This window comes from Scophthalmus maximus, chromosome 1, assembly GCF_022379125.1.
Source record: "Scophthalmus maximus strain ysfricsl-2021 chromosome 1, ASM2237912v1, whole genome shotgun sequence".
Lineage (NCBI taxonomy): Eukaryota > Metazoa > Chordata > Actinopteri > Pleuronectiformes > Scophthalmidae > Scophthalmus > Scophthalmus maximus.
Genome location: NC_061515.1, coordinates 17,037,068 through 17,048,697, shown reverse-complemented (window position 1 = coordinate 17,048,697; position 11,630 = coordinate 17,037,068). Strand labels below are relative to the sequence as shown.

Below are 11,630 nucleotides of genomic sequence, written 5' to 3'. Positions count from 1 at the left end.
CAACACGATATTAACAAGAAACCTTACACAAACATGTCAGAGCTCAGATTTATGACCAGGTACATTACATATGTCCAATAAGATCGTACATTCATTACAGAGCACACAACCTACACTGCTGCGTCCAAGAAAAGAAGTTGTATGTTTTATGATTCTTAGATTCTTCCTTCATAACTAAATGCTGGGATACAGCTCTATATAATTTACAGGACCAGCAGATTATAAAATTATTTTGCAAATAGGAATAGTGGACATTGTTGGGGCTGTGCGCACCAGTATAAGCATGTTACATGTTATATTTTACAGCCCTCAGGCATCCTGTGACCCTTCTCAATTAATAATGATATTAAGCTGTGAAAATGGCTCCTATGAGTGGGAGTAAGCGGGAGGGAGAGACACAAAGGAATTGGCAGAAATCCAGTCAAACTACATACAAGTGATTCAAACAAAATGTAGAAAAGGTCACGAGGAGTGAACCAAGAAGACAATTGTGTTTTAAAGCAAATCAGTGTGATAACACACTGCAGGGAAAAGGAGAGTGTGTTGTCATGGCGCAGGGCTGTCCAGCTTTTCATTGTTCTTTTCCTCTTCCCATTAGGCTCTTCTTTGGGCAGGTGTATTAGCGGGCAGCACTGGCAGGTTCTGTTCTTTCTGTCTTCCAGGAAGTTGTCTTTCTCCTCTTAAATCTCCCAGTCCAAAGACAACCGAACGGGAGAGAGCAGGACAAACCCTCCTGAGTGCTATGGGGCATGATAGAACTTTGAATGGGGAATAGTAGTTTGTGCAGAACTGTTGGGTTCACCCAGACAGAATTTCAATCACAGCTGAGGGCTGAGTGTCCTCCCTGAATCAGTGAATATACTGCGGGACAGAGTCATTTCTATTGCTGAGAGCACGAGGGAGGCAAGCAGAGTCGATCCTTGCACGGGGAAATGCTCATTTCAATCACTGCCATAAAAGCTGAAGGCTGGCTCGAAATCCAAAATGCAGAAATTGATCTTATTTTACTTCTCCATAGAATAAAAAAAGCACACACATGAAAGTTGATGTATGCCCTTGATTCCCCCCCCCCCCCCCCCCCCCAGATATAGTGTATAGAGTTTCATGTTGACATTTAATGACACCTGGAGGTTTGAATTCCAGAGCAGTCTTTTGGGCAATTTTGGGTTACAGGCAGTTACGATTGACTAATATATTACACTCTAAATCCATATTTAAGACAAAGTTCCAACATGGAGAGATGCTAGCAAAGTAGCAGAGTGAAGTAAAGATTAAAAAAAACACCCTTTGACGAAATTATGTCCGCATTAGAAACTTTTTTAAAAGATGTTGAGAGAACTTAACAAGGATAAGTTGAGTGTCTCAGTCATAAAAGCATTAAACCACATTCACAGCATCTTTTTGTAGATGTATCTTTTATGATAAGGTGCAGAGAGTTAACTGGGTCGACTGAAAAACCGACTACTAATGATGCTGTACTCTGATCTCTTCGATATGTCCCCATTAAATTACTTTATGACCGAGTCTTATTTACTTATAAAATATTGGAAGGAAAGTGTGTGACAACTGAAAGTTCATTTGGTTCATGCCAGGCTGAGGTAAAAACTGAGGTAAAAGAAAACAGTTCAAACAAAATGAGACACATGTGATCTATGTGTAATATCATAATCGGGGAGCTTTTGTATAAATATCCCAATAATCTGACTGAATTGCCTGTTTGAGTAACTTCATTCATTCAGCCTAGCATTGTGTTTGTTTGGGTTATTAACTCCGCCAGGCAGGTGATGTTTTCATTTCTGTCTGTCTGTGAACTGTGGATGAGTTAGCGCAAGAGTTAGACCCAAAATTTGATTAGGCTCATTCAAAATGGACAATGTGAGTTTAAGAAATAATTTTTTTTTCATTTAATTTCCACTCTCATACATGTTTTGTTGTTGTTCAAAGAAATGAAGTTAATTTTCAAACATATTTTATATATAAGGGCAGCAGATACGGCTACGCTCCTCTGCTGGAGACATCTTCTCACTGATCTTGCTTCTTATTTAAGTAAGTAAGTCCGTCTGTCAGTCATATCTCAAGAAAATCTTATCAGATGTAGAACGGCGTCCTACAGGTCTTCAGTCCACAGTCGGTCTTTAGTCCACAGTCGCAGCGGCTCAATTACTGCTCGCGAGAATTGGTTTTACGCTCACAGATAACGTTCCGCTCTCTCGAATTGTAGGCACGTGTGGTTTGTACATGCACAAGTTTTAAAACTAAATAAACGGCATACAAAACACACACATTCATGTCTAGTCGCGTCTTTGCATCGACTCTGTGTGCACTCTATACTCGCACGCATAATTTGCGTCGTGTTCGGTGTGAACGTACCTTTAGAAATCTTTTATGTTGCTATGAGAAGTGTCAAAATATTTTCGGTTTGCTATGAGTCTACGGCGCAACAAATTAGACCGTGGTGGGCCGCCAAAGTCTAGTCAATGTATGGGAAACACTGAACAGCCCTACCTTTCCTCTCTTGCATTTTAATGAGTTCTTAATGGATCCTTGATTAGGAAAAGGCACGAAAACACCTGTCAAGGCTTGCCAGGAAATGATCGATCATCCGTGAGACTTCGGTGTCCATTAAGGCCTATTCTGGGCCCAATCACGGGTATGTGAGAAGATGAAAAGAAAATGTAGTAAAATTCCTTTTCCAGCAAGACAAGTTCCTGTTGAACAATGACCGCTTCAGCTTCAAGTGGAGATGATGTGAGAGAAGCTCAAATGTCAGGGATCAATAGGAATGGCAAATAAGAAAAACTCATTGTGTTTTCATTGATATATTCCAAAAAATATGATATGATATTATTGCTTGTTAAAAACATGAAGAGGAATACTGCAAAGAAAGTCATGCCGTGTCTACAAAATTAAAATGCCTGGTATCCCACCCCATTTGCCAGGTTTATGGTAAACATGATATGCAAACTGAAGTAGAAAACCGTTGAGAATAGCCTCGAAGAAGTCATTACAAATAGAAAATGTGGGGATTTTAACTGCTACGAGATCTGAGACTTAATGTCACAAGTTGTTCTCACTGAATTATGATTAGACCCATTAATGCAAACCCACAAACCCACAACAGATTAACAGTTGTAAAAAAGTAATTCAAATAGCGCACTTGGTCCTCTGCTACAGGTCCTCTATGGTTGATGTGTTTTGTATAAACATATGTAGACATACATACATGTATTTATACACATACATACATAGACATATAAGTATATATCTATTTAACATTTTGCCATGATTTCGAAGACGTCATTTTCAAACCCTTATGATAAAGAAATGTAATTGAGGTTTGAAATTTGACAGTTTAACCATAAACTATAAATCAAAAGAAAACAAAAACCACAAATTTCAGTCTGTCAAAGGCCAACCGAAGATAGGTCGAGCATTGATATTTTTTATTTCACTTGTTCACTTGTATCCTGCGAAGTGGCATCAAATACGACCTGTTCCCTCCACAGTGACTCACACATTAAAGGTATGATATCTGCATCTGTGAGGTGCAGATAAAAATGCAACATCCAACAGTCACAGTGACTCTTGCTGTAATTCATAATTGATGCAAGTAAAACCACAGAGAGAGCATGAATTGTGAATAAGCATCAATGATTAATAAAACACATTAAGTTTTTCTGGGTGCGCAGCAAATATTCATTCCTTGCTGGCGTGCCATACATGTCTCACCTGCTACATGTAAAAACTCGTTGCATATTTCGTGCTTCAGGTGCCCTGGGAAAGGGCAAACAAATTGATCTGCAGAAGTGGTGTGAGAAAATCAGGCACGAATGTGCACAGAAATTAAGCAGAGCAGTACTTCAGAAACTTCAGATTAGAAGCATTGAACAATTAAAACACAACAGCAACCCCCTTCTATTGTTTATAGAGTGAGAAATAAAAGGTAGTGTGACATGAGATGTTTCTGGGGGAGTGGTAATCGGAGGAGTCTTCCAAATGAAGATGAACTAATGAAGGTGGACCTCAGCTGCTTTGTCCCGGCAGTTATTCTTAGTCCGACAGTCACTGCTGATGTATGATGAGACAAGGGCCTGGCAACCGTAGCATGTATTGTGTGTTGATACTCCGGAGGCAGGTGTGGCCTCTAAAAGCTCACATGTATAAATAACCCCATCCCCATCCTACCACACAATAGTATGGCCTTGAGTGATGCCTTCTTTCCTCACAGCCCTTGTGTACGAGTGCACTACTGGACACAGACAGACAAATACACACAGACAACAATCATGTAACCATGACAACAGATAATTATGTGAAATGTGGGCTTCCTTAAAATTACTTGCAGAAAGAAAAATAATTAAACAATTTTTCAGCACAACACCACACACAAAAAAAGGTCAGACAACCAGAACAACGGCGATAATTATGTTATGATGTAAAGCAGGGCTTCATTTAAGTTTTTGCTGGCAGTGAAAATAAAGGGAAAATGTTTCAGAGGGACAAAAAAGTAACCACACAAACAGGCTCTAATGGAGTTCTAATGGACTGTCAGACTCGGTGCTTTGTTTCACGAGACAGAAAATAGGACAACTTCCAAAAGATAATCAAAGATAGGGATGAGTGAGATGACCAAAATCTCATGGCCTGATAAGAGCAGAGCAGTACAGTCTCCCCATATTGTCTGACATATTGTTGCGTAGGTGGTAAAAGACGTTAGTGGTGTTTGGTCTGCATATCACACCCTAGTCAAAGAACACTCCAAGAATCGGGAGAACACAGAGATTATAGCATCACAATGTATGCTGGCCTTTTCTATCACTCTATGCAGTATGAATTATATGTATTTATATCAAATATAGCATTATTAACAGATTATATTTTATAGAGGAGCTATATAGCAATCATAGAAAAGGGTACGGTGCAGTGAAAAGAGGAGAGAAGAAAAAAGAAATGAAAGTAGCATGAAAGGTTGTGACACCAGACTCAGGTGGAAAGTCTCAGGTGTTGCCTCCGACATTATTAACCTCTTGCTTAGTTCAGGGTCGGTCCGATTGTTAATGAGGAGGAACCAGATGGTTTCTGAGTCTCTCTCACAGAGAGTCTACAACTGTTCTCGCTCCTGTCCCTTTGTTTTCCATTCTGTTGCCCCCCCCCCCCAGCCCTCTGTCTCCTCCGTTTTCCAGCTTGTCACTTTCCAGCTTTTAATCTTTCAGCACTTGTAGCCAGGTGGGACTGTGCAGAGAGGGATGAAATGCATATTTCTCTTACTGACAGTTATTGAGCAGACATGTTTACTTCTACCACAGCCAGTTATTCTGGCAGCTTTTCCTTCCAGCTGCCCGGCTCATTTGTTCCAGTCTCTCTCTCATATATACGGAGCTATTGTGTTTTCTCTTCGCTGCATGTCTGTGGCAGTGGCGCTATCTGTTAATCGATCTCACTGATGACAATGATCTGTGTGCGCGCCTGTTGTGGTTTTGCATGTCCATGCAGAACAGGGTGTTGTGTAAAGTTCAGTGTGTGTGTGTGTGTGTCTGTGTGTGTGTGAGTGAGTGTGTCACTGGTCTATATTTATCAACTTAAGAATGAGAGAGCTTTGGCGTCAACATACTTGGCACTGAAGGACACTTTGTGTTGAGGGTCACCCTCACAACTTCATCAACAGAGGCAGAGACAGTGTGAGATAGACGCAGACAGACAGAGAGACAGAGACAGGTAATACAAAGGGGTGAGACGGAACAGCATCTTCAGAGACAGACAGGCAGACAGAAGAGGAAGTGGGATATTTCTGTCCTATGGGTCTTTGACACGCAGATGACTTCAGTTGTTTCTTTGACGAGAGCGTGAGTGGAATTTGCCCGCCATCAGTTACAGGTAACTCTGATATTAAAGAACAAGATAACCTTAAAGGAAAAAACTAACCCTCAACTCTGAACCTGCATGGACAAACAACAGGACATCCGCACAATACTGTAAATTACTAGTCTGTCAGACATTTTCTCTTTTCTTGTGTTGTTTCTCCAGCATTTTAATAATCTCCATCTGTTGATGTAGATTCTAATTTCTCTCTGGTGATGGCATGACGCAGGGGCCATTTTAAACTCTTTGGCAAGGCATCTGATGTCAGATGGCGGTGACGATAACAGTGACGATGACGATGCTACTCACACCTGCTTTTAGCCCAAAACTGTTTGCTCAGACAAATTCCTCACCTTTGGTTATTCTGTGTTATTCCTCCCACTTATCAAACTTCAGTAAGCTCACACGCAAAACTGACGTTTCCTCTCAGGCCAGTGAGAAAAAAGATTGGATGTTTCTTGCGGTGGTAGTCAGGTGTTTTGGTTGTTTTGTGCCACATCCCCTGCGTGACGGTTCTTCGAAACAAACAGACAATTTGTCTGGTTCAAGCAGCTCCGCCGAAGCAACAAGACACTCACCTCATGAATTCTCCTACTCAATGAGGTTTCAGATTAAAGCTGATAGCAATTCGATCATTCACCGTAAAACTTGCCTGCAAAACATCGCTTCTGTATCTGACTCATGCAATTTAGCAGCATGTTCCTAGTTGAACGGACGCTGGAGATTGGCCTTTTTCCTCACTGTAAGCGTGTCCACTGGCATGTCTTTTACTTAAACAAAAAATAATCTGTTTGTCAAAAAAACAAAAAACATTCTGCAACTACTTTTCTATTCTTGGCAGTCGCCCTGATGCTTGTCAGCAATGATACTTCAATGATCTCTTTTCTTTCCCTCCATTGATACCGTTCTTTTAAATACCAAGCTCTCATTTCACTCTAGAGACTGAACACTGAACTATGTGTAGTAAAACGGCAACACTCTGCTTTTGCTCCGCTCCCTCCAGGGGCCCAGGATCTGGCCTGCCCATGGAGACTGATCAATTTTTATGTGCCAGAGGTCGACCTTCCATTAACAATGTTTGAACAAATCTCTCCCCTTGCACAACTGTGAGCCGCAAATAGACAAACAAAAGCAACAGGGGGAAACAGCGATAGCCTGTTAGCTAACTCACTGCTGTTTTCCACAATCTAATTGAAGGAGATGAGAAGAAATAACACATTATGCTTGTTTATGACGCCAACACAGGTGGCTGCTTAGGAGTGGATGAATGAAGTTATCAGTCAGGTGTGACCTGATTCTGTTTGTTGGGCACATTCTGCATTCACTTCCCGTGAGCAGCCACATGATTAATGATGAGCAGGGTGTGGGCAGCACCACGGCGGACCTCCACTGATGAATGATTAGCACCTCAGGGGCCCACAACGGGGTGATTCATTCAACGTGGGGACTGAAACACACCTTTTTCTGCAAATAGACGTCCTATTCGTGTGAAATCAAACGATTTCTGTGCAAAAAAAAGATGAAGGCTGACAAGACAAATCGCATGGTGGGTTACCATTAAAGCTTAGACGATTAGTCAATTAGTCAAAAGTTAATCAATGACAATTCTGATAATTAAAAGTCATTTTTCTCAAACAACAATGCCCCCCCCCCAAAAAAAAAACATACTGAATGCAGCTTTGCAAATGAAAATATTTGATGCTCCTCTATTACAATAAACTGAATATCTTTTTGGGGCTATTGGTCAAAACAAGATGTGAACACATCAACATGAAATCTGGTAAATTGCAATTATCAATATTTCTGACCTTTTGTCGACCAACCCATTGATTGATCACTTGAGAAGATGATTAGTAGATTACCTCTTTTCCCCTCTAAAGTGCATAAGTGATATTTTGGATGGAACAAACTTGGTGCATTTAGCACTTGTTTGCAAATGAAAATCAGGAGGCTGACATCAGTTTGATGCACAATTTTTTTGATACATTATGTAATTACATGCACTTAAGTTGTTAGTCCCAACACTCACAAGACTGGTGTCTTTTTAGAGAGCACTAATTCATCCCATAGCTAAATGGTGCCATTAACATTTTTGCATATATTTAGCACACCCTTTGGCTCAATTATTGCTCTCTGGAGATGAGGCTCAAGACAGATTTTACAATTCTGCACCCCGACGATGTGGAACGGTCATTACTTAGCCACCTCAACTGAGCGAAAAACAAGAAACGTAACTCTGAGGTCTCTTGTGAATACAAAGCACAAAATAATAAGCCGTACTTCATGCCAAGGCTGAAGTATCTTTAAAGTGGGAATCAATTTGGCAACTCGTCTGAACTCAGTCAACATTGGGTTGCTCCAGTGACAACAGTCTTTCTGACTGCATATAAAGATAATATATTTATGCTTTTCACTGAGGCTGCAGAGCCGCAACGGTCCCACTGACACTCGCCGACTCTGTATTGCACTGCCTCCTACGTACCCCTGTACCGTCCACTCCTAGCTTTTCCTCCCTCCACAGGTGCTGGTTGGGAGATTACCATGGAAACCAGGAAGGTGATGCAGCGAGAGCAGGAGGAGCAGTCATCCCAGATGTCTCACAGCATGCATATGTCCTCCCAGATCAAGAAGAGGACCTTCACTTCCAGGTGCATACATGACTACTGATATACAGTCGGACTAGGGCTACTGACTAACTAACGATTAATTTCATTATCCATTAATCTGTCGATTATTTTCTCGATTCATCGATTAGTTGTTTGGTCCATTGTGTTTCCCAAACAGCTGAAAGCTGAAATCATAGAATTAATCAATTGTCAAAGTAGTTGGCGATGAATTTAGTAGTCGATTACTAATAGATTAATTGATTAACTGTTTCAGCTTTTGGTCGGACACAGTAGCAGAGCAACATTTCCTCTGATGAAGACAGCATTTTAAGAAGTAATTTCATGCAGTAATTCATATCTTTAATTCTACTAACAAGTATTGTTTGTGTAGCCAGATCTGGGTTATTCCTCTGAGCTATAGAGCTCAATTGTTATTGGAAACTATTTAAGAATTGTGGTCGGAAGTTGACATACACATGAATGTTATAGCATTATTGGGCTTTCAGTGATTTCTTTAGATTGTTCTTTTTCTGAGGCAGACAGAGTGTGCAACATATCTTTAATAGAAAACAACATCAACTGCTGTTCAACTGTCCCTAACAAATATAATATTTTAACTAAAGAATACAGTAGCCTAATTTTTTAGTTTACACCAAGCCATCTGCTTCACTTTAATAAACTGCCACAAACTCAAATGTGTGTGCTTCCGATGACAACAACAGTTTAGAAAATGTATTTACTTTTATCTGTGATAAAACTTAGGAGGACAATACGTTGGCTCGTTTATTTTTACAACCAATACCACACACCATTTATCATGGTTTGGGAGAATAAACAGGGAGCATTGTGATCACAAACAGTCCTTTCACCTTTGGCAAAACACTGAGTATTATTCAGCAGTAGCTTCAGAGGTTTCGCCTGTATTCAACAACTGTAAAATATTATGTTTCGTCTTGACAAGGCTTAAAGTCTAGCACTCAGCCCTTAACCCTGATTTGAATTAAAACAAGAGGAAATTCCTTCATAATTCAGTGTTACTCATGTACAGCATTTGTCACAAAATTATTATCTTGTAATAAGCCACAGCACCTGTATCAGGAAAAAGGACACTTGAGGCTACAATCCTCATGATACAAGCAGATAAATATTGAACCAGTTGTAACCAGTTATCCTGCACCGCAGGTAGATTTCTTAATTTATTTAAATAAAAAACTATTTAGGACTGACAAATATATTAAATTACTAGTTAAGACTGAGGCCCTTTTGCAACAAACCTACATTCTTCCATCAGAGAAAATCCCTTATCTTCCTTTGCTGTTTCCAGCTTCTGCCCTAAATTTATACTTGAATAAATAACAAAGTAGAAAAAGATTATTAGTATATTGTTGCATAATTTATGCAAAACTGTTCTGCTTTATCACAGCTGATTTGTTTTTTCAGTGGAAGGGGCCACATTACGTATTTATTGAAGAGAAACATATGTCAGGCTGCTTATTCTGAGCACAATGAGACAGTCACTCAAGTCGGTCCTGTGGGCCGCTGGCATTAGCTGCGAGCACAAAGCGATCGCATCCAACATTTACAAACACATGTCGAGACCAACTCCACTGCAGTGACGTCCTGCCCAGGTATTAAGATATGAATGACAAGTTCTTATTCACTACTACTTATACACACGCAAACACGCACATTAAGTCAATGTTATAAGTCAGTCTTTCCCTTTTATAGCTCACTCTGACATTGTTCTACGTGAATTTGCAGCATGTTTGAGGGGTGAAAGGAAAATTTGCACACATTTATAGGTGGAACGAGGCACAAAGTAATCCAAGGCAGTACTGTGTACAGTCGCGGCTACCTCATTTGCAGTTTCAAGTGTTGAATTGTTTGTGTTGTATTGTGGATAACAAAGTGTAGGAGATGTTCCAGCCAACCAGTGGTTTGTTAGACAAATATGAACTACCACAAATGGTACTCCTCCAACAGATGCATTGCAAGCCACAGCAGCCCTCAAAATAAGCTAAAAAACTATCACTGGGCAAATTTAAACAGTTTACTTGTTAATGTCAGTAAACATGAAATGGTTCTACTTTGGTCTGGATTTGTTTCCTGACCATTTGAAACATTTCTTGTCCCTGTTGGCTTTAAGTTAAAGAAACGTTCCTGAACTTAAAAGCAGCATTCGACACAACTATCTCAAGTTCAAGATTGAACTTTTGAATCCTAACTTATAAACCAACAGAGCAAAGGAGAAATCCTTTAATAGCTCAGATGGGAATGGAAATTTTTGTCCTGGAATTTATAAAAAAGTAAATATGCTGATGAAGATCATATCATTGAAGTTCCAGTGGCAGTCGCACTCTGTATGTTTATTCATGAAGTTTATTCTGATTATTCTCCAGGACTGACATGGATTCTATAATAAAGGGTATGTGTATGTGACTACAGTCCTTACATATGCACTAGAAATCTTAACAACAAGAAAAAACAGTTCCTTTGTTTGTCTGAAAAGTAAGAAGATGCTGCGTGAAATCATGTGTGACACGGATCTGTTAGTATAATACATATGATGCACAAAATAAGCAACCATTTGACGTTGCTAGCAGATACGCAGTCAGCTAGCTTAAGGTGCAGAAATATACATCTCAGGGACCCTTGCAGCCACACAAACATAGAAACCACTGTCTTATTATGCTTTTATCAAGGTTTGCTGTATAAAAACTTAATATTTTGACTTTTAGGATGGAAAAAAAATCACTTTCCTTTCATTTTGTATAGGTCAGATCTATTTAAGGGGGCGTCCGATATGGCCTTTTCCAGGCCGATACCAATGCCAATTATTACCATCCTGAGAGACCGGTAACCAATATTTGAAACCAATATTTGTCTGCAGTAAAGTGTCAAAAGGCGTCAAAATTTAGAATTATACAAACTCTTATTTCAAAACTTTGTTGAAATGCCTTAAAGCATATCTTTAATTCACAGAACAGATGAAGTGAGGGGAACTACCTGTATCAGCAGCATCATTCTAGAAACAGTGGCTGCTTCAGATACAAATTATTTTTAAAATGAAATTATCTTATTGGCAAATCGGCTTAAAAATGGTATCAATATATCAATAATCATAAAAATGTTGAATATCGGGTCCGATAATCGGTCGACCCCTAA

The 11,630-nt window shown here is 39.8% G+C and overlaps 1 protein-coding gene across 1 annotated transcript in view; it reads left to right on the top strand.

Annotated features, from left to right (window-relative positions):
* Positions 1–5,623: 5,623 nt before the first annotated feature.
* myom3 (myomesin 3) overlaps positions 5,624–11,630 on the top strand; it is a 55,452-nt gene continuing 49,445 nt past the window's right edge. The window contains exons 1-2 of the mRNA XM_035604471.2: positions 5,624–5,874; positions 8,381–8,507. Coding sequence (XP_035460364.2) covers positions 8,401–8,507 — 107 coding nt within the window. The 5' untranslated portion in view covers positions 5,624–5,874; positions 8,381–8,400. The remainder of the gene's footprint in view (positions 5,875–8,380; positions 8,508–11,630) is intronic.